Consider the following 23,742-nt stretch of genomic DNA (forward strand, 5'->3'; position numbering starts at 1 on the left):
AAACGAGGCAAAAAACAACGCTTTATTATCATACCGCCGAACAAAAAGTGGAATAACACGCGATCAAAAAGACAGATATAAATAACCATGATACCGCTGAAAGCGTCATCTTGTCCCGCAAAAAACGAGCCGCCATACAGCATCATCAGCAAAAAAAAGAAAAATTAAAGTTATGAGACTAAAGCGATGCAAAAATAATTATTTTTTCTATAAAATAGTTTTTATCGTATAAAAGCGCCAAAACATAAAAAAAATGATATAAATGAGGTGTCGCTGTAATCGTACTGACCCGAAGAATAAAACTGCTTTATCAATTTTACCAAACGCGGAACGGTATAAACGCCTCCCCCAAAAGAAATTCATGAATAGCTGGTTTTTGGTCATTCTGCCTCGCAAAAATCGGAATAAAAAGCGATCAAAAAATGTAACGTGCCCGAAAATGTTACCAATAAAAACGTCAACTCGTCCCGCAAAAAAACAAGACCTCACATGACTCTGTGAACCAAAATATGGAAAAATTATAGCTCTCAAAATGTGGTAACGCAAAAAATATTTTTTGCAATAAAAAGCGTCTTTCAGTGTGTGACGGCTGCCAATCATAAAAATCCGCTAAAAAACCCGCTATAAAAGTAAATCAAACCCCCCTTCATCACCCCCTTAGTTAGGGAAAAATTAAAAAAATGTATTTATTTCCATTTTTCCATTAGGGCTAGGGTTAGGGTTTGGGCTAGGGTTAGGGCTAGGGTTAGGGCTATGGTTAGGGCTAGGGTTAAGGCTACAGTTAGGGTTGGGGCTAAAGTTAGGGTTAGGGCTATGGTTAGGGCTAGGGTTAGGGCTACAGTTTGGGTTGGGGCTAAAGTTTGGGTTGGGGCTAGGGTTAAGGCTACAGTTAGGGTTGGGGCTAAAGTTACGGTTAGGGTTTAGATTACATTTACAGTTGGGAATAGGGTTGGGATTAGGGTTAGGTGTGTGTCAGGGTTAGAGGTGTGGTTAGGGTTACTGTTGGGATTAGGGTTAGGAGTGTGTTTGGATTAGGGCTTCAGTTATAATTGGGGGGTTTCCACTGTTTAGGCACATCAGGGGCTCTCCAAACGCGACATGGCGTCCGATCTCAATTCCAGCCAATTCTGCGTTGAAAAAGTAAAACAGTGCTCCTTCCCTTCCGAGCTCTCCCGTGTGCCCAAACAGGGGTTTACCCCAACATATGGGGTATCAGCGTACTCAGGACAAATAGGACAACAACTTTTGGGGTCCAATTTCTCCTGTTACCCTTGGGAAAATACAAAACTGGGGGCTAAAAAATAATTTTTGTGGGAAAAAAAAGATTTTTTATTTTCACGGCTCTGCGTTATAAACTGTAGTGAAACACTTGGGGGTTCAAAGTTCTCACAACACATCTAGATAAGTTCCATGGGGGTCTAGTTTCCAATATGGATTCACTTGTGGGGGATTTCTACTGTATAGGTACATTAGGGGTTCTGCAAACGCAATGTGACGCCTGCAGACCATTCCATCTAAGTCTGCATTCCAAATGGCACTCCTTCCCTTCCGAGCCCTCCCATGCGCCCAAAGGGTGGTTCCCCCCAACATATGGGGTATCAGCGTACTCAGGACAAATTGGACAACAACTTTTGGGGTCAAATTTCTCCTCTTACCCTCGGGAAAATACAAAACTGGGGGCTAAAAAATAATTTTTGGGGGAAAGATTTTTTTTTCAATTTTCACGGCTATGCGTTACAAACTGTAGTGAAACACTTGGGGGTTCAAAGCTCTCACAACACATCTAGATGAGTTCCTTAGGGGGTCTAGTTTCCAAAATGGTGTCACTTGTGGGGGGTTTCTACTGTTTCGGTACATTAGGGGCTCTGCAAACGCAATGTGACACCTGCAGACCATTCCATCTGAGTCTGCATTCAAATGGCACTCCTTCCCTTCCGAACCCTCCCATGCGCCCAAACAGTGGTTCCCCCCACATATGGTGTATCATCGCACTCAGGACAAATTGGGCAACAAATTTTGGGGTCCAATTTCTCCTGTTACCCTCGGGAAAATACAAAACTGGGGGCTAAAAAAATAATTTTTGTGGGAAAAATTTTTTGTTTTATTTTTACGGCTCTGCATTATAAACTTCTGTGAAGCACTTGGTGGGTCAAAGTGCTCACCACACATCTAGATAAGTTCCTTAGGGGGTCTACTTTCCAAAATGGTGTCACTTGTGGGGGGTTTCAATGTTTAGGCACATCAGTGGCTCTCCAAACGCAACATGGCGTCCCATCTCAATTCCTGTCAATTTTGCATTGAAAAGTCAAACGGCGCTCCTTCCCTTCCGAGCTCTCCCATGCGCCCAAACAGTGGTTTACCCCCACATATGGGGTATCAGTGTACTCAGGACAAATTGTACAACAACATTTGGGGTCCAATCTCTTCTCTTACCCTTGGGAAAATAAAACATTGGGGGCGAAAATATAATTTTTGTGAAAAAATATTATTTTTTATTTTTACAGTTCTACATTATAAACTTCTGTGAATACTTGGTGGGTCAAAGTGCTCACCACACATCTAGATAAGTTCCTTAAGGGGTCTACTTTCCAAAATGGTGTCACTTGTGGGGGGTTTCAATGTTTAGGCACATCAGGGGCTCTCCAAACGAAACATGGCGTCCCATCTCAATTCCAGTCAATTTTGCATTGAAAAGTCAAATGGCGCTCCTTCGCTTCCGAGCTCTGCCATGCGCCCAAACAGTGGTTTACCCCCACATGTGGGGTATTGTCGTGCTCAGGACAAATTGTACAACAATGTTTGGGGTCTATTTTCTCCTGTTACCCTTGGTAAAATTAAACAAATTGGAGCTGAATTAAATTTTTTGTGAAAAAAAGTTAAATGTTCATTTTTATTTAAACATTCAAAAAATTCCTTTGAAGCACCAGAAGGGTTAATAAACTTCTTGAATATGGTTTTGAGCACCTTGAGGGGTGTAGTTTTTAGAATGGTGTCACACTTGGGTATTTTCTATCATATAGACCCCTCAAAATGACTTCAAATGAGATGTGGTCCCTAAAATAAAATGGTGTTGTAGAAATGAGAAATTGCAGGTCAATTTTAACCCTTATAACTCCCTAACAAAAAAAAATTTTGGTTCCAAAATTGTGCTGATGTAAAGTAGACATGTGGGAAATGTTACTTATTAAGTATTTTGTGTGACATATCTCTGTGATTTAATTGCATAAATATTCAAAGTTGGAAAATTGCGAAATTTTCATAATTTTCGCCAAATTTCCGTTTTTTTCACAAATAAACGCAGGTACTATCAAAGAATTTTTACCATTGTCATGAAGTACAATATGTCACGAGAAAACAATGTCAGAATCACTGGGATCCGTTGAAGCGTTCCAGAGTTATAACCTCACAAAGGGACAGTGGTCAGAATTGTAAAAATTGGCCCGGTCATTAACGTGCAAACCACCCTTGGGGGTAAAGGGGTTAAATACACCTTCCCACCTGCTTGGTTTCCATCTATTTACTCTCTTCTCTGGTTGTTTGATGCCAAAGCTGTCAAAGATGACTTTGTTTGAACAGTCACTCGGTGATGACAATAGTCCCTTTAGTTGTTTATTGATTATGTGTTTTTAAATACTTCTTCTGCTACCAATATAGGTGAAACTGAGGACTAAGAACACTATATGTGTTCGAAACGCGTCCAGTTACTTAAGACATCCCTTCCTTCGGTATGCACCGGTTTGTCAAGCAGCTTATTTTTTAACGTGTCCAATTAAAGACTTTTGATTGTATTTCCTGAGCTGGATACCTTCATTTTCATGCACAAGTGCCTGGCGTCAAGCAGAGACATTTCCGTGCTCGGATCAAAATTCTCAAGGGCTGTGAGAATACCATTATAAGGGTGAGCAGAATTATTTCCTTTTTTCTACCAATATTAAACCAACATATCTGAGCTGTTATGAACAGAAATTTCACATCTCCAGTGGTGGCACTATGATATTTAACTTCAGATTTACTTTTGTTTTCCGTTTTTTGGTGACTATGTTGATAAAGTTGTATCACAAAAGAACAGATACCCGATGTAAAATCTTCCAATGTTCCTGATTTACCCATGTGGCACATTTGGGGCAGATTGGTCCAGACGTTTGGTCGCAAATTACATTTTGCTTTCATGTTCCATGTTTTAGCGAATATCTCGAGAATGCTTATATATTCTGTTATTTTTCCCCAAAAGCAGAACACAAAAATCAATATGTAATATATGGCCAAAGTGCTGTACCAATCTGACCCAAAATTGCAAAATGGGTAAATCTGATGCTACGGAAAGTTTTATACCAGGTTTCAGCTCTCTAGGACTTACTGTTATTGACCTGGTGTAAAACCTTTGATGTGCCAGATTTATCCATATTGCACATTTGGGGAAGATTTGGTCCTAACTTTATATCTAATTAATATTTGCTTTTGGTTTTGTTTTTTGGCGAATATGTCGACAGTGGTAGGTCCTAGAAAACTGAAACCAAGTGTAAAACCTTTGGAAGCACAAGTATTTACCCATTTGCAAAATTTAGTGCAGATTGATCCATTCATTTGTCCATGCATAAATAACAGACAACAGAGATATATATTGTTAGCAATGGCGCAAATCAATATAAAATTGTATTGGTGCACTTAAAAAGTGCAACAATATAGTGGAGTTTCAGCAACATGAAGACAGAATTTTCTAAAAAGGTTCTCATAGCACCCTACTTTGTAGATGCCAAAGACTAACAGTTGAGTAATGTTATTCTTACATGAATCTGATGAGCAAATACCTTGCATGCCATTTATCCTGTATAGTTATATAAAACCATATCTGGACTGACAAAATACCAATTGTGCAAAACCCCTTCTATGATCAGTGACATTTGAGAGGAGGGGAGGTGGGTGTTGTTTGAAGAGCACAGAGATTATTCATGGGAAAAGACCAATTCATCAGATCTCAAAGAGGACAGGACAGTAGAATACTTCACAGTTTATATTTAGTCAAAAGATCCAATTTATTGGAAAATTAAGAAGCCGAGACTCAGGAGGCCAAATCCTATACATAGGGAGTATGTTTATCGTGAACGGTGGAACTTGCGTTCGATTTCTGTATGTACTTGGCTTTGGACAGTTTTGGGGCCATTTCTTAGAGGTCAATTATATGTAGAGATTATTTCCTGGATATCCCAAGCCTTATACCAGGGGTCTCAAACACGCGGCCCGCCTGCGACCCCTCCGGCTGCTTCATGCGGCCCGCTGGCACATAGACCCCGTAACGATCGCGCTCACTCCAGCAGATGCCGACATCTGCGCTGTAGTGCAGTGTATTGCCACGCAGAGACTGGCTCTCTGCACAGCAATAATAGTGTCAGCCGCCTGCCTATCAGGGGCCTACAGCTGACATCTGCGCATGGCAGTGACGTCATACGCCGCTGCGCCGGGACGCAGATGTCAGCTGCTGGCCTCTGATAGGCCGGCGGCTGACACTAGTACTGCTGTGCCGAGAGCCGGTCTCTGCGCTGCAATACACTGCACTACAACGCGGATGCCAGCGACTCCTGGACCGGGCTGCGATCATCAAGGGGTTTATGTGTCGGCGGGCCACAGGAGCAGAAAGGATGCCATGAGAACAGACAACAGGTGAGAAGAATCTTTTTTTTTTCTTCTCTGTTATGTCTATGTGAAAATGGGGGGGGACCTGTCTGCAATATATGGGGGAACCTGGATGGGGCACATGTCTGCAATATATGGGGGTGACCTGGATGGGGGACATGTCTGCAATAAATGGGGGGGGACCAGGATGGGGGACATGTCTGCAATATATGGGGGGACCTGGATGGGGCACATGTCTGCAATATATGGGGGGACCTGGATGGGGCACATGTCTGCAATATATGGGGGAACCTGGATGGGGGGCATGTGTGCAATATAAGGGGGGACCTGGATGGGGTACCTGTCTAATATATGGGGGTGACCTGGATGGGGGACATGTCTGCAATAAATGGGGAGGACCAGTATGGGGAACATGTCTGCAATATATGGGGGGACCTGGATGGGGCACATGTCTGCAATATATGGGGGAACCTGGATGGGGGGCATGTGTGCAATATAAGGGGGGACCTGGATGGGGCAAGATACTGCAAGATGGGGACCAGCATGGAGCATTACTACAAGATAGGGACCAGCATGGGGCATTACTACAAGATAGGGACTAGTATGGAGCATTACTACAAGATAGGGACCAGTATGGGGCATTACTACAAGATAGGGACCATTATGGGGCATTACTACAAGATAGGGACCAGCACGGGGCATTACTTCAAGATAGGGACCAGCATGGGGCATTACTACAAGATAGGGACCAGCATGGGGCATTACTACAAAATAGGGACCAGCATGGGGCATTACTACAAGATAGGGACCAGCATGGGGCATTGCTACAAGATGGGGACTAGTATGGGGCATTACTACAAGATAGGGACCAGCATGGGGCCTCACTACAAGATAAGGAATTTTGTCATGCAAATAATGCGGCCCTCAAAATTAAATGTTTTTCTGTGTGCGGCCCATATACCCAGCAAGTTTGAGACACCTGCCTTATTCTTTCCCCTGGCCATAGTACTGCCTTGTTACACACGTGGTCAAAATTGTTGGTACCCCTCATTTAATGACAGAAAAATCCACAATGGTCACAGAAATAACTTGAATCTGACAAAAGTAATAAATAAAAGATCTATGAAAATGAACAAATGAAAGTCAGACATTGCTTTTCAACCATGCTTTCATGGAATTAAAAAAAAAAAAAAAACTCATGAAATGGGCCTGGACAGAAATGATGGTACCCTTAACTAAATATTTTGTTTCACAACCTTTTGAGGCAATCACTGCAATCAAACGATTCCGGTAACTGTCATTGAGACTTTTGCGCCTCTCGACAGGTATTTTGGCCCACTCCTCAAGAGCAAACAGCTCCAGTTGTCTCGTGTTTAAAGGTTGCCTTTTCCAGATGGCATGTTTCCAAAGATGCTCAATAGGATTTAGGTCAGGGCTCATAGAAGGCCACTTCAGAATAGTCCAATGTTTTCCTCTTAGCCATTCTTGGGTGTTTTTAGCTGTGTGTTCTGGGTCATTATCCTGTTGCAAGATCCATGACCTGCGACTGAGACCTTGGTTTTCTGACACTGGGCAGTACATTTCTCTCTAGAATCCTTTGATAGTCTTGAGATTTCATTGTTCCTTGTACAGATTCTAGACACCCTGTTACAGATGCAGCAAAGCAGTCCCAGAACATAACAGAGCCTCCTCCATGTTTCACAGTAGAGACAGTGTTCTTTTCTTGATATGCTTCATTTTTCCGTCTGTGAACATAGAGATGATGTGCCTTGCCAAAAAGTTCCATTTTTGTCTCATCGGTCCATAGGACATTCTCCCAGAAGCTTTGTGGCTTGTCATCATGTAGTTTGGCAAATTCCAGTATGGCTTTTTAATGATTTTTTCTCAACAATAGTGTCCTCCTTGGTCGTTGCCCATGAAGTCCACTTTGGCTCATACAACGATGGATGGTGCGATCTGACACTGGTGTTCCTTGAGCTTGAAGTTCACCTTTAACCTGGTTAGAAGATTTTCTGGGCTCTTTTGTTATCATTCGTATTATCCATCTCTTTGATTTGTCATCAATTTTCCTCCTGCGGCCATGTCCAGGGAGGTTGGCTACAGTCCCATGGATCTTAAATTTCTGAATAATATGTGCAACTGTAGTCACAGGAACATCAAGCTGCTTGGAGATGGTCTTATAACTTTTACTTTTAACATGTTTGTCTATTATTTTCTTTCTAATCTCCTGAGACAACGCTTTCCTTCGCTTCCTCTGATACACACAATGTCACCAAACAGCACAGTGAGTATCTGTAGCCCTATATACAGGCCCAATACTGATTCCAAGATTGTAGACACCTGTGATGCTAGTTAGTGAACATATCTTGATTTAACATGTCCCTTTTGTCACAATATTTTCAGGGGTACCATCATTTCTGTCCAGGCCTATTTCATGAGTTTTATTTATTTATTTTTTTTTAATTCTGTTAATTTGTTAATTTTCATAGTTCTTTATTTATTATTACTTTTGTCAGATTCAAGTTATTTCTATGACCATTGTGGCTTTTTCTGTAATTAAACAAGGTCGTGTACCAACAATTTTGACCACGTGTGTAACTTTACTCATTCCATGGAACGCTTCCATGAATCCTCGTGATTCTGAGAATTGTTTTCTCGTGACATATTGTACTTCACGATAGTGGTAACATTTCTTTGATATGACTTGCGTTTATTTATGAAAAAAAATGGACAGCTAGCGAAAATTTTGCAATTTTCCAACTTTGAATTTTCATGACCTTCAATCACAGAGATAAGTCACATAAAATACTTAATAAGTAAGATTTCCCACATGTCTGTTAGGGCTAGCAGAACGCACCAAATAATTAAATAGATAGAATAAGGTGCGTTCGCAGCCCGGGGTCCACGTGCAGAGATGGAACCTGCTGCTAAGTAATGACGGACTATATGGCGGTACAATGAGGATACACACATGGGTTAACTTCACCCTCTATGAAGAAAGCGAACCCTGTTACGTCACAGGGCCGCAGTACCACACAGAGAGCGCAAGCAAGGAATCACAGAACTCTATCCCAGGACACAGGATTAGAGTTAGTGTAGACCTCTTGCGATCGACACCAGAATTGGGGTATCAGAGTAACTAATATGCACAGAAGTGCGTGCTGCGCCACACTGGCGGACGCCACTAACCACCCAGACTTGGGTAAGGTAAGTGCTCTAATAGAGCACGCCGCTGCACTGGCGGTCACAGCAGTTAGACGCTGTTTACGTGTGGCTTTGTGCTGATAGCTCAGCCGGGCACTAGATAGCAGACATCCACCTTTCGCGAGCAGTCATACACAAGGGAGGGGATGTTTAAAGAACGACTGGCACTCATCAACACACACACGTTTTCAAATGTATACTAGAGCATGGCCGTGTGGCCATGTGAACCTTTTATAGCTGCAGCAAGTACAGGACCTTCCCAGAAGGACCAATGGGAGTCTGCCACAGAAGAAGAACACCTTCAGGACCTTCCTAGAGGACCAATGGGATTTGCTGCAGTATCAAAGCATGTGACCGTGGGCATGCTCAGAAAGGGAAAAGCTGGACTTAGTCCCAGAAAGACCTGCTCGCTGCTGAACATTGCTGGCTACAAGGACAGAGCCTGAAGGGCAGTAGTAACCAGTCGTCCAGTATCAGCCTGAGTTAGACACTGGGACCGACGTCTCTGCTGAGCAGACTCCACTGCGGCTAAAGAAGAATGGAAGACCGCAGCGGAGATGGTCCGAGATTTCCCCTGTGCAGAGGCGGGAACGCAACACCTAACAATGTCTACTTTACATCAGCACAATTTTGGAACCAATTTTTTTTTTGCTAGGAAGTTATAAGGGTTAAAATTAAATAGCGATTTCTCATTTTTACAAAACCATATTTTTTTCTTTTTAGGGACCACATCACATTTGAAGTCACTTTGAGGGCTCTACATGATATCCAGAAGTGACACCATTCTAAAAACTGCACCCTTCAAGGTGCTCAAAACCACATTCAGGAAGTTCTTTAACCCTTCAGGTGCTTCACAGGAATTTTTGGAATGTTTAAAAAAAAAGGAACATTTAACTTTTTTTCACAAAAAATTTACTTCAGATCCAATTTGTTTTATTTTACCAAGGGTAACAGGAGAAATTGGACCCCAAAAGTTGTTGTGCAATTTGTCCTGAGTTTGCTGATATCCCATATATGCAGGTAAACCACTGTTTGGACGCATGGCAGAGCTCAGAAGGGAAGGAGCGCCGTTTGACTTTTCAATGCAAAATTGGCTGGAATTGAGATCGGACGCCATGTCGCGTTTGGAGAGTCCCTGATGTGCCTAAACAGTGGAAACCCCCCACAAGTGACACCATTTTGGAAAGTAGACCCCTAAGGAACTTATCTAGATGTGTGGACTTTGAACCCCCAAGTGCTTCACAGAAGTTATAACGTAGAGCCATAAAAATAAATAATCATATTTTTTTTTCTTCACAAAAATGACCTTTTCGCCTCCAATTTTTTTTATTGTCCCAACGGTAAAGGGAGAAATTGGACCCCAAAAGTTGTTCTGCAATTTGTCCTGAAGATGCTGACATCTGATATGTAGGGGTAAATCACTGTTTGGGTGCATAGCTGTGCTCGGAAGGGAAGGAGCACCGTTTTACTTTTTCAAGGCAGAATTGGCTGGAATTGAGATCGGACGGCATGTCGCATTTGGAGAGCTCCTGATGTGCCTAAACAGTGGAAACCCCCCAATTCTAACTCCAACCCTAACACCAACACACCCCTAACCCTAATCCCAACCGTAATCCAAACCCTAACCCCAACCCTAACTTTAGCCCCAACTCTAACCCTAATGGGAAAATGGAAATAATTTTTTTTTAATTTTATTATTTTTCCCTAACTAAGGGGGTGATAAAGAGGGGTTTGATTTACTATTTTTTTTTATTTTGATCACTGTGATAGGGTCTATCACAGTGATCAAAATTAACCATTAGGAAAAAATCTCTTATTGTTGCCAGGTGCCGGCCGGCAGATCTCGGCGGGCGCACTGCACATGCGCCCACCATTTTCTCCCGGAAGAACAAGCCAGTGGCCCGGGGGACTTCAGGAGGGCTTGCAGGGACAACGGAGGTACTGGAGGGGGTGATCGGGGGACCCTATTTCTATATCCTCTGATCTGTGCGATCACATCAGAGGAGAAATTAAATGGAAAAATCAGACTTTTTTTGTGGTCGCCATTGTACCGTTAATAACGGCGATCGCAACACTGGGGTCAGTAACAACCAACCCGAATCATGTTCACCAAGTCCCCGGAGAAATTCCGATGCTGGGGGGCGCTATAACCTTAAACCTCAGCGCCCTTAAAAAGCCGCAGCTGCATGTGTCACGGCTGTGTGACAGTCACAACACATGCATGGAGAGCCCAACAAACAGGCTCTCCATGCATATGTCGTGACTGTGACACAGCTGCGACACATACAGCTGCAGTGCCGATCAGGTGATCGTCCGGCGCAATCCAGGAAGCCGGGTTTCCTCTGCAGCTTATTCGGCAAGTGCTATAGCTTGGCGAATAAGAGGGAACCTGAGCAAATTCGCTCATCTCTAGAGGTGATAACCCTGATCCAGAAGTGGGAGCACCAAATCCCAAATAATTTTCCTACTCACTCACCGGACAGGGGTGGCATTCAGGGGGTTGAATCCAGGTGTCCTTCCTTTCATAAACCCTAACCTTGTGGGTGTACCCTGAGGTACTCTCGCACAGTTTGTACAGCTTAATTTGAGAATTTGAGCCTCTCCTCGAAACGGATTAGGGATTCATCCACGCAGATGTTCCTTTGGGGGATGTACATCTCAGCAAACTTGTTGCTGAAGTGCTCAATGACCGGCCAAACTTTGAAAAGTCAGGCACAATTGGGGTCACCTCAGGAAGACACTGTGCATTGTCATTGTAATGCAAAAATTTGTCGATGGTCTACATTTATAATGCAAAAATTTGTGGATGATCTACGTTTACGGGTCACAGCCATGCGGAATACTGGAGTGTTGTTCAAAACGTCAACACCAACATTGCCAAAGTTCTGGCTTCTTCACTAACACCATTTAAAGATTAAGGCCCCAAAATGTCTTTCTTCTGCATCTACAGGGGTCCCAGTTAGAAAATGAAGTAGTGGTATTTTGGACCAAAAATTGCTTGGCATACAAATTTGTCTCGACCACCATGAAGTTCACAAAATCCTCCGAGAAAAAGTCTGTTTCTGTGAGGCTGATAAAAATTGGATACTTGACTGTGCCACAAAATCTGGAATCTATGGCTCACAATCTTCGGGTGGGGAGGTCCATTTTCTGTTCTGGGACTTCTGCGTGGTGGTTTGGCATCAGTTTAGGAGGAGGAAAAATGAAGGTGGCTTCCTCTCATTCACTATCAGTGTCTGAGGCAAGGAAAACGTATGCCTTCTCCGCTGAATACTGTGTAATACCAAATACCGAATAAAAAAATATCAAAATTTGGTAAAAACAAACACACGTCAGTAAAAAAAAAAAAGAAAATTACTGAGTGCCCGCAAAAATCTGACACTAACCCTGACTGTATTCAGTAAAAAAAAATTAATACTATAGTATACACTGATTACTACTATATATTTTTTACTGTGCCTAATGTAGTCCTATCAACTAATTAAAAAATGTTGTATTCAATATTTTTTACGTGTGTGCATGAGAAAGAAAAGCACCACAATCGGATGCTGATCAACGGCTCAATGGCTTTAGGACGCATGAACGGATGTAGTGTAAAAACACCAAGGTTACTTCCTGGTAGCCGGTTTTTCCGGAGCCCATGACAGCACACCTGAGAGAGGGATCCGCCCAGTCGAGACAGGAAACCTACTGAAATAAAAGGGCGGTACCTCTCCCTCGCTTCAGTTGGTTTTCAGAGCATGAGAGGCCCCTTGGTTAGTACACATGGCAATCTACCACCACATTGTAATAATAAATAACACCCACTAAAAAGTGCGCACCAAAAGGGTGAAAAAAGAAGGGAGGGAATATACAGGTGCTGTCATGGGCTCCGGAAAAAACGGCTACCAGTAAGTAACCTTGGTGTTTTCCCGTCTCCCATGACAGCACACCTGAGAGATTTTTGGAGAAGAAACACCTTAGAGAGGGACCACCGCTTGCAGCACCCTTCTACCAAAGGTAAGGTCAGTTGAGGAGGATAGATCTAGCCGGTAGTGTCTAAAGAAGGTAGACGTGAGGACCAGGTAGCGGCTTTACAAATCTGATCAATCGATACCTCTGCTTTTTCTGCCCAGGAAGTAGCCACGGCTCTGGTGGAGTGAGCCTTGATGCCTTCAGGAATCGGGGCACCACGAGAAGCATAGGATAAGGAAATGGCCTCCCTAATCCACCTAGCAATAGTACCCTTGGATACCCCATATCCCATAAAGCTATAAATAGGGATTGATCCTTCCTCCACTGACTAGTCAGAGATATATACAGCAAAATAGCTCTTCTTACATCCAGTGTATGAAATTTCTCTTCCCCTGGGTTCTTTGGATTATCACAGAAAGAGGGCAACACAATTTCTTGACTCCTATGGAACTTAAGTACTACCTTCGGCAGATATGCCGGATCTGGTCTGAGCACTACTCTGTCATCAAATATCTGCGTGTAAGGAGGGGAGATAGACAGGGCTTGCAAGTCACTCACCCTACGGGCTGACGTCAACGCTATCAGAAGTACTGTCTTAAGAGTAAGTATTTTTATTGAGGATTCCTGCAAGGGTTCAAACGGATCACTAGTCAGAGCCTCTAACACCAGATTCAAATCCCATGGAGGAACCCTCTGAATTACCACTGATCTAGACCTACTACATGATTTTATAAAGCAGGACACCCATCTATTGGAGGCCAGATTACAATTATACAAGGCTCCTAATGCCGACACTTGTACCTTGAGCGTATTAGTTGCCAACACTAGTTGCAAACCCGCCTGTAAAAACTCTAAAATAGTACCCACAGGAGCCTTGTCCCCCAAAGGTTGCCCAGAAAAATCCAGAAACTTTTTCCATGTTCTGCCATATATCCTTGATGTAACTGGTTTTCTACTTTTCAACAGGGTGGAGACTAACCCTGGTGAAAAACCCTGCCTACTCAGTAATGCCCTCTCAAATTCCAGGCTGCCAGATGGAAGCCCTTCACTTGAGAGTGGCATATTGGACCCTGAGTAAGCAGGTCCGGAATTTCTGGCAGAATCCATGGATCGGTCACTGACATTTGTCTCAGGAGGGAGAACCAAGGTCTTTTTGGCCAAAATGGAGCAATCAAAATTACTCTCGCCTGCTCCATTCTGATCTTCCTTACCACTGTTGGAATCATCGCTATTGGTGGAAACACATATGCGAGACTGAAATTCCATTGTATTTGGAGAGCATCTACCGCGAAGGGTTTCTCTCTTGGGTCTAATGAACAGAAGCTCTCTACTTTCCTGTTGTTTAGGGTGGCAAATAAATCTATCACAGGTAAGCCCCAAGCCTGCACTATCTGTTGAAACACCTGGGGATTCAAAGACCACTCTCCTTGCTTCAGTGTTTTGCGACTTAGGTAGTCTGCTTTTGTATTCTCGACTCCCTTTATGTGGAGAGCCGAGAGGGATAATAGGTGGTGCTCCGCTAGTTGTAGGAGGACAGACGCTGACATCATCAGGGAAGGGGATCTCGTCCCCCCTTGGTGGTTGATATATGCGACTACTGCGTGATTGTCTGACATGACCCTGGTATGATGACCCTGAAGGATGGGAAGGAAATGTTTTACCGCTCTCTCTACAGCCCATAACTCTCTTAGGTTTGACGCCTGTTGTGATTCCAATTGGGACCAAGATCCTTGAACTGAGAGTGTCCCCAAATGAGCTCCCCATCCTGAACCGCTTGCATCTGTGGTGATGATCTGATCTATCGGAGTTATCCACTGGACCCCTGATGTCAAATGATCTCTCACGGCCCACCATTTTAGGAAATCCGTTACCTCTAATGAAAGGCGTAGCTTCCCCTCTAAATGCCCTTTTAACCACCTCTGCGCTGACAGGACCTCCCATTGTAACTGTCTTAGATGGAACTGTGCCCATCTTACTGCGGGTATACAGGACGTCAGAGAACCCAACAGGGACATTGCCTTTCTCAACGTCATTACGGGGTGATGAATTGCTGACCCTGCAAGATTTTGAATTTTGACCAGCTTGTTTTCTGGTAGAAGACAAAGCTGACGCCTGGAGTCCAGAACTAAACCCAGAAAAAATTGCACTAGCTCCGGTGTCAACCTCGACTTGGCAAGATTTATTTTCCACCCCAACCGCTCTAACGTTGATATGACTTGTTTTATTTGTGTCTGGCAATGTGTTGATGAGTTCCCTATTATAAGGAAGTCGTCCAGATACGGAACTATAACCACGTTCTGAGAGCGGAGGAAGGACATGACCTCTGACATTAGCTTTGTAAAAATTCTCGGTGCTATTGATAGGCCGAATGGTAGGGCAGCATATTGATAGTGCCTGAGACAACCTTGGACATAAACCGCCACTCTTAGGAATTTTTGGTAGTCTTGATGAATTGGGACGTGGTAATAGGCGTCCTTTAGGTCTATGGCTGCCATGAAGCAACCTGGGAACAAGAGTTGTATTGCCGTATTCACCGACTCCATTTTGAAGAAGCAGTTTACTACTGACCGATTTAGATTTTTTAAATTGACAATGGTTCTCAGAGACCCGTTCGGTTTTCGTATCAAGAAAAGAGGGGAGTAAAAACCTTTTCCCTGCTCTTCCCCCGGGACCTCCACTAGAACCCGTTTTGATACGAGCTCCAGTACCTCTGCCTCCAAGGCTAGCTGCTCCTCCGGGGTTTTTCTTTGGGGCGTTAAAACAAAAGTTTGTCGCGGTGGAAAAACAAAATCTATTTTTAGGCCGTGTTTGATGACCTTTAGAGTCCAATGACTGGGGGAGATGTTTACCCAGGCTGGGAGAAAAGATGAAAGCCTTCCCCCCACCTCCGGCCTGGCGTCATTGGGAGGGCTTTTTTGCCGATGTTGAGGGACCTTTAAACATATATCCAGATCCCCTCCTGTCTCTGGAGTCCCAATTCCTTCTATCTCCCGGGGGGCGGCCCCTACTAAATTTGCCCCTCCGAAAATAAGGCCTTCTAAAGTCCACAGGAAAACGAGGAAATCCCTTTTTTCTATCTCCTGCTTTCTCTAAAATGTCTTCCAACTTTTGACCGAAGAGGAAATGGCCATCACATGGTATAGAACAAAGTCTATTTTTTGAAGGTAAATCACCCGGGTACCCCTTCAACCAGAGAGCACGTCTAGCCGCGTTGGATAAACTTGCGGCCCTAGCTGCCAGCCTTACGGAGTCTGCTGAGGAATCCGCTACAAAGGCAGCTGCACCTTTAGCCAAAGTTACATTCATTAAAATTTCATCTCTCGGGGCTTTAGACTTCAGTTGCTCCTCTATCTGCTGCAGCCAGACAATAAGGGAGCGAGAGACACAGGTCCCTGCGATTGCTGGTTTCAAGCCCCCTGCGGTTGCTTCCCAGGTGTGTCTTAGGAACCCATCCGCTTTTTTATCTAAGGGATCCCTTAATACACCAGAGTCTTCTAAGGGAAGGGACAACTTTTTAGACGATCTAGCAACCGCACCATCGATATTCAGAACCTTATCCCAAGTCTCTGAATCTTTGTCCTCAAAGGGGTAACGTCTTTTAGAAGCCGAGAGAAGATTACCCGATTTTTCTGGCTTCCTCCACTCCTTTTCTATAAGGGCCTTTATTCTGGAATTAACTGGAAAGGTGCGCTTTCTCTTTTCCTCTAAACCCCCAAACATTATGTCCTCCAGGGACTTGGCCGCTTTCTCATCTTTAAGGCCCATCGAAGCTCTAACAGCTTTTACTAGCTTGTCCGTGTTCTCAGTAAGAAAGCACGGATGGCCCCCCACATCACTATCAGAAGAGGAGCCAGAGGACTTAGGAGAAGAGGAGCAGGGAGATAACGGTTCCTCTTGACATTCCTCGTCAGAAAGAGACACCTCAGAAGCCGAAACTGGTTCAGGGTGTTTACTACCCTTTTTCTTAAGGGCTGCTTTTACAGAGTCTTGTACTTCGGCTCTGATTATTGCTCTAAGACTAGAGGCAAAGTCAGGGGTCTCATCCTGGATAGTCTTTTGGATGCAATCTATACAAAGACTTTTCTGCCACTGGACTGCCAATGAAACTCTATAAAGGGCACATTCCTTATTCTTTGTCTTGGAGCTAGCCTTCCTCGGCGCCTGCCAAGTAAACAGAAAATGTAGCCCATTACCACCAGGGTGACATTCACGTAGATCACTCACCACCCGCTGACCATAAAGGGTACCGGATTCCGAGGCGGACTGGGAGCACGGGGAACATTCCTCCTGGATGCTGAAGAGTCCTGAGACGTTCGACTTGGACGATTGCTGCTCCTTCCACTTGAGCGGCTATTCTTCTTAGCATGAAGGTGAGCAGGTGTATCACCTGATAAGGGCTCTTGCTGCTGCTGCTGCTGTAATAGCTGCTGCTGCTGCTCCATACCCTCCATCTCTGGAAATTGTATGGATATGAGCAGCGATCTTGTGCAGCCACCCCCTTAATAAGGGGTCTTCCACAGCGCTCCCCGCCTCTTCCGGTAACCAATTTCGCTCCTCTCTCCCTCCAGTATACCGCCGGAAAGTGTACATTATTACCGGCGTTTCAATCCATGGGCGCCGCCATCTTGGATCCGGCGTGCCTCTCTGACGTCACGCAGGCACGCCCATTCCCAGCGTGCTCTGCGCTGAACGCCAGCCGCGCGCCCGGAAGTCGCCCAGCAGAGATGGAGAGAGCGGCGTGGCAGCCACAGAATGGCCCCAGAGTTCCGGACTGCGCTGGACCGACGCCCGCACGTGCGCAAGAGCCCGAAGGATCTGCGGACGGCGCTACCAGCATCCCGAAGGCCGACATACAGGCGTCCTGCCTGCGCTTCAAGTGCCGGGACGGGAGTGGGTAAGTGGATCTTCAATCAACAGATGACTAAAATAAAAAAAGTACCGCCGTGATTTCCAGCACAAGGGTTCCCATCAGGACAGGAAACCCAACTGAAGCGAGGGAGAGGTACCGCCCTTTTATTTCAGTAGGTTTCCTGTCCCGACTGGGCGGATCCCTCTCTCAGGTGTGCTGTCATGGGAGACGGGAAAAAGGGGATTTAAAAAAAAATTGAAAAAAGAAAAAAAAAAGTCCTGGCCAAAGATGAGCATTGGTGTCACTGATGAGCACTGGACAGCTTCAGGATGCATGAAGGAAAAAAAAAATCTGCCACAGAAGGAGAGACCTGGTCTTGGTGGCAGAAGGGAGGTTGGGAATTAGGAGAAATCAGGGATCAGGAATGTCTTCTTTCAGGAACAGCAACAACACCAGCAGAAGTGATGGCACAGGCTTGAAAAGGTAGATGTCACTACAAGGCCCAGCCCAGCATAACAATAACCGCTCTGCAACGTCTCCAAGCCGAATCAGGAAGTGCACTGAAACAACTGGAGTTGGTAATTTATTCTTACATTTCTAGGAGGAACAACAACACAGTGTTTGAAGAAAAGAAAGTTCGCAATTGTTTTATCATGTTCACTGAGAGAGACAAGTTAGGAGTGGAGACAAGTGAAATTCAGGAGGCTGTGCTACACAAGAAACACAAAAGCAAATAAGATGACTGGATGGGTAAACACTCGGCAAATGAGACTTAATGTTGATAGATGTAGAGTAATGCACCTAGGATGGAGTAGTTCCATTGTTGAATATACATTAAATCGGAGAATAATTGGTATTAAACAACAGGAGGACTCGGGTATTCTGGTTACAAGTAAGCAGAGCAGCAGTACTCAATGTCAAGCAGCAGATGCAAAAGCAAACAAGGTTTTAGAGAGTGTATAAAAAGAGATAAAAATCCAGTGAGATCAACATAGTTATCCCTATAAAAATCACTTGTGAGGCCACATTTAGAATATGGGATCCTATTTTGGGCTTCACATTTATAAAACGAAATTCAGAAGTCAGTTCAAAGGTGGGCAACTAGATTATTACATGGGATGGAAGGCCTCTCATATTATTATTATTATTATTATTATTATTATTTTTTATTATTATAGCACCATTTATTCCATGGCACTTTACATGTGATGAGAGGATGGAAAAGTTAAACTAGTTTATCTTAGAAAAAAGACGTCTAATAGGGGGATATCATTTATTTGTATAAATACATGTGTGGTCAATACAAAGACCATACTAAGGACCAGGGGGCACTCATCACGGGTGGAAAAAAAAGGCGATTACAACAGCTAAAGGAAAGGATTCTTTGTTATTCTTATGTTTTTAAGATGTTTATATTCTCAATAAAATTTGTTACTTTTTTATATACTTTTCTTGAGTGGTGTGTTTTGATACCTCTGTATCTTTTGGGTTAGTGCTAGTTTTCCACACCCTATATATGCCTTTTGTGGGATTTCTTATCCGAGTGGATGAACCCTCTGAGCAGTATTATTATTATGTTTTTGGACATTTTTGTTTATGTTTTTACAGTTAGAGCAGTAAGACTGAGGAATGCCCGACCACAAGAGGTATTAATGGCAGACACAATAAAAGCTTTTAAAAAAGGGCTGGATGATTTCCTCAGTCCACATAAGATTGTGGGTGATAGCTACATAGGTTGAAAAAAGAACTAGGTTGAACTCGATGGACTATTGTAAATAGAAGAAAGATTGAGATTAATTAATCTTACCTTCTTTTTAACTTTTTCCCAATAACTGGAAGTGGCTTGAGGGCCAGTTTCTTTCTGAAATTCTTCATACTTGCCCGATCTGTAACTCCATGGATAACAGATTGCCAGGTCCCCTCATGAAGACAAGGGCCCTAAACAACATAAGTGTGACAAAGCGAATAATGTTATAAGTTGTGCAGAAATATTGCCACTTGCCATTTCACACCAGTCCCACCCAGCTATGCCAATATGGGCGAAGAATGGGTGGGACAGTGTTTCACTAAGTGACACCTTTCAAAATCATGAAAAGTTACGCCACTTTAGTGGGGTAACGTATGCCAGAAATGTGCTCCAGCCCATGATTGGAGTACAATTCTACCAGAGGCGCGTAGCACCTTTATAATGAGACAAATTCACCAAGTGGTGTGCGTCTTAATTAGGCACATCATACTCTAGCAGGTATTGGTCCTTTCATGTAAACTGCCAACTTTACTTAATACCTTGCTTTCCCAAATCCTTCTGTAACCTGAGCTGTTCTCCTAGTCACATGATATCTAGCGGAGAATTCGAAGACTTCCTGTGAGGTCACGTCAATTTCTCCCCGATTTCCTGTCTCTGGAATCTGATGCACAATCACAGCAATGTGTCTTGGAGAAGCTCTATGCAGCAGAGCTCATTCATCGCTTCTGTGCATACAGCTGCAGACACAGCTTTCCCATGTATATGTATGATACACATGTATACACGCTTCTCTATAACCTGTATAATGTACACTACCATTCAAAAGTTTAGGGTCACTTAGAAATTTCCGTATTTTTGAAAGAAAAGCACAGTTTTTTCCAATGAAGCTAACATTAAATAATTCAGAAATACACTCTTTACATTGTTAATGTAGTAAATGACTATTCTAGCTGCAAACGTCTGGTTTGTAATTTAATATCTTCATAGGTGTATAGAGGCCCAATTCCAACAACCATCACTACAGTGTTCTTATGGTACTTTGTGTTTGCTGTGTAACAAGGCTAATGGATGATTAGAATGCCCTTGAAAACCCTTGTGCAAGTATGTTAGCACAGCTGAAAACAGTTTGGCTGATTAGAGAACCTATAAACCTGACCTTCCTTTGAGCCAGTAGAGAATCTGGAGCATTACATTTGTTGGTTCCATTAAACTCTCAAAATGGCTAAAAAATAAGAAGTTTCATGTGAAACTCGACAGTCTATTCTTTTTCTTAGAAATGAAGGCTATTCCATGCGAGAAATTGCCAAGAAACTGAACATTTCCTACAACGGTGTGCACTACTCCCTTCAGAGGAGGGCACAAACAGGCTCTAACCAGAGTAGAAAGAGAAGTTGGCGGCCCCGCTGCACAACTGAGCAACAAATACATTAGAGTCTGTAGTTTGAGAAATCAGCGCCTCTCAGGTCCTCAACTGGCAGCTTCATCAACCCCTTAAGCCCCAAGGGTGGTTTGTACGTTAATTACGGGGCCAATTTTTACAATTCTGAACACTGTCCCTTTATGAGGTTATAACTCTGGAACGCTTCAACGGATCCTGATGATTCTGACAATGTTTTCTCGTGACATATTGTACTTCATGGTAGTGGTAAAATTTCTTTGATATTACCTCCATTTACCATATATACTCGAGTATAAGCCGAGATTTTCAGCCCATTTTTTGGGGCTGAAAGTCCCCCTCTCGGCTTATACTCGAGTCATATACCCGGGTGTCAGCAGGGGAGGGGGAGCGGGGGCTGTGTAGTCATACTTACCTGCTGCGGCGCGGTCCCTGCAGTCCCTGGCTTCTCCGGCGCTGCAGATTCTTCCTGTACTGAGCGGTCACATGGCACCGCTCATTACAGAAATGAATAGGCGGCTCCACCCCCATAGGGGAGGAGCCGCATATTCATTGCTGTAAATGATCGGTGCCATGTGACCGCTCAATTACAGGAAGAAGCTGCAGCGCCGGAGAAGCCAGGGACTGCAGGGACCGCGCCGCAGCAGGTACGGGGAGCGCAGTACTATAATTACCTGCTCCTCGCTCCGGTGCGGCTCCGTCTGCAGCGTCCTCTAGCAGTGACGCTCAGGTTAGAGGGCGCTGTGACGTAGTCAGTGCGCGCCCTCTGCTGAGCGTCAGTGCTGGAGACGGAGCCGCACGAGGAGCAGGTAATTATTGAAAGCGCCGGCGTCCTGAGAAGAGAGGTGAGTATGTGATTTTTTTTTTTTATTGCAGCCGCATTCTATATGGCACAGCATTATAAGGAACATCTATGGGGCCATAATCAAAGGTGCAGAGCATATATGGCACAGCATTATAAGGAGCATCTATGGGGCCATAATCAAAGGTGCAGAGCATATATGGCACAGCTTTATAAGGAGCACCTATGGGGCCATAATCAAAGGTGCAGAGCATATATGGCACAGCTTTATAAGGAGCATCTATGGGGCCATAATCAACGGTGCAGAGCATTATATATGGCACAGCTTTATAAGGAGCATCTATAGGGCCATAATGAACGGTGCAGAGCATTCTATATAGCACAGTTGTATATGGAGCATCTATGGGGCAATAATGAACGGTATGGAGCATCTATTTTTATTTTTGAAATTCACCGGTAGCTGCTGCATTTTCTACCCTAGGCTTATACTCGAGTCAATAAGTTTTCCCAGTTTTTTGTGGCAAAATTAGGGGGGTCGGCTTATACTCGGGTCGGCTTACACTCGAGTATATACGGTATTTATGAAAAAAACGGAAATTTGGTGAAAATTTTGAACATTTCGCAATTTTCCAACTTTGAATTTTTATGCCCTTAAATCACAGAGATATGTCACACAAAATACTTAATAAGTAACATTTCCCACGTTTACTTTACATCAGCACAATTTTGGAACCAAAATTTTTTTTGTTAGGGAGTTATAAGGGTTAACAGCTGACCAGCAATTTCTCATTTTTACAACACCATTTTTTTTTAGGGACCACATCACGTTTGAAGTAATTTTGAGGGGTCTATATGATAGAAAATAACCAAGTGTGACACCATTCTAAAAACTGCACCCCTCAAGGTGCTCAAAACCACATTCAAGAAGTTTATTAAGCCTTCAGGGGTTTCACATTGATTTTTGGAATGTTTTAAAAAAATGAACATTTAACTGTTTTTCACAAAAAATTTACTTGAGCTCCAATTTGTTTTATTTTCCCAAGGGTAACAATAGAAATTGGATCCCAAAAGTTGTTGTGCAATTTGTCCTGAGTACGCTGATACCCCATATGTGGGGGTAAACCACTGTTTGGACGCACGGCAGAGCTCGGAAGGGAAGGAGCACAGATTTACTTTTTCAACGCAGAATTGTATGGATTGAGATCGGACGTCATGTTGCGTTTACAGAGCCCCTGGTGTGCCTAAACAGTGGAGACCTCCCAATTATAACTCCAACCCTAACCCCAACACACCCCTAACCCTAATCCCAACCCTAACCACACCCCTAACCCCAACACACCCCTAAGTCTAATCCCAACCCCAACACACTCCTAACCCTAATCCCAACCCTAACCATACCCCTAACCCTGACACACCCCTAACCCAACCGTAAACGTAATCCAAACCCTAACCCCAACTCTAGCCCCAACCCTAACTTTAGCCCAACCCTAACCCTAACTTTAGCCCCAACTCTAACTCTAACTTTAGACCCTAACCCTAACTTTAGCCTCAACCCTCACCCTAATGGGAAAATGGAAATAAATACTTTTTTTTATTTTATTATTTTTCCCTAACTAAGGTAGTGATAAAGGGGGGTTTGATTTACTATTTATAGCGGGTTTTTATGTTTGGTAGCTGTCACACACTAAAAGATGCTTTTTATTGTAAAAAATATTTTTTGCGTTACCACATTCTGAGAGCTATAGTTTTTCCATATTTTGGTCCACAGAGTCATGTGAGGTTTTGCTTTTTGTGGGACGAGTTGACGTTTTTATTGGTACAATGACATTTTTTGATCGCTTTTTATTCAGATTTTTGTTAGGCAGAATGAACAAAAACCAGCAATTTGTGAATTTCTTTTGGGTGGGGGCGTTTATACCGTTCCGCGTTTGGTAAAATTGATAAAGCAATTTTATTCTTTGGGTCAGTACAATTACAGCGATACCTCATTTATATAATTTTTTTATGTTTCAGCGCTTTTATACAATAAAATCTATTTTATAGAAAAAATTATTATTTTTGCATCGCTTTATTCTGAGGGCTACAACTTTATTTTTCTGTTGATTACACTGTATGGCGGCTCGTTTTTTGCTGGACAAGATGACTTTTTCGGTGGTACC

General features: G+C 43.5%; 1 protein-coding gene across 1 annotated transcript in view; it reads right to left on the reverse strand.

Moving 5' to 3' along the window:
• Nucleotides 1–23,742, reverse strand: part of LOC138681637 (saccharopine dehydrogenase-like oxidoreductase) — a 155,877-nt gene that overhangs the window by 78,750 nt on the left and 53,385 nt on the right. Inside the window, exon 6 of the mRNA XM_069769312.1 lies at nucleotides 19,446–19,576. Within this exon, the coding sequence (XP_069625413.1) occupies nucleotides 19,446–19,576 (131 nt within the window). The remainder of the gene's footprint in view (nucleotides 1–19,445; nucleotides 19,577–23,742) is intronic.

This window comes from Ranitomeya imitator, chromosome 5 (assembly GCF_032444005.1).
Source record: "Ranitomeya imitator isolate aRanImi1 chromosome 5, aRanImi1.pri, whole genome shotgun sequence".
Taxonomy (NCBI): Eukaryota; Metazoa; Chordata; class Amphibia; order Anura; family Dendrobatidae; genus Ranitomeya; species Ranitomeya imitator.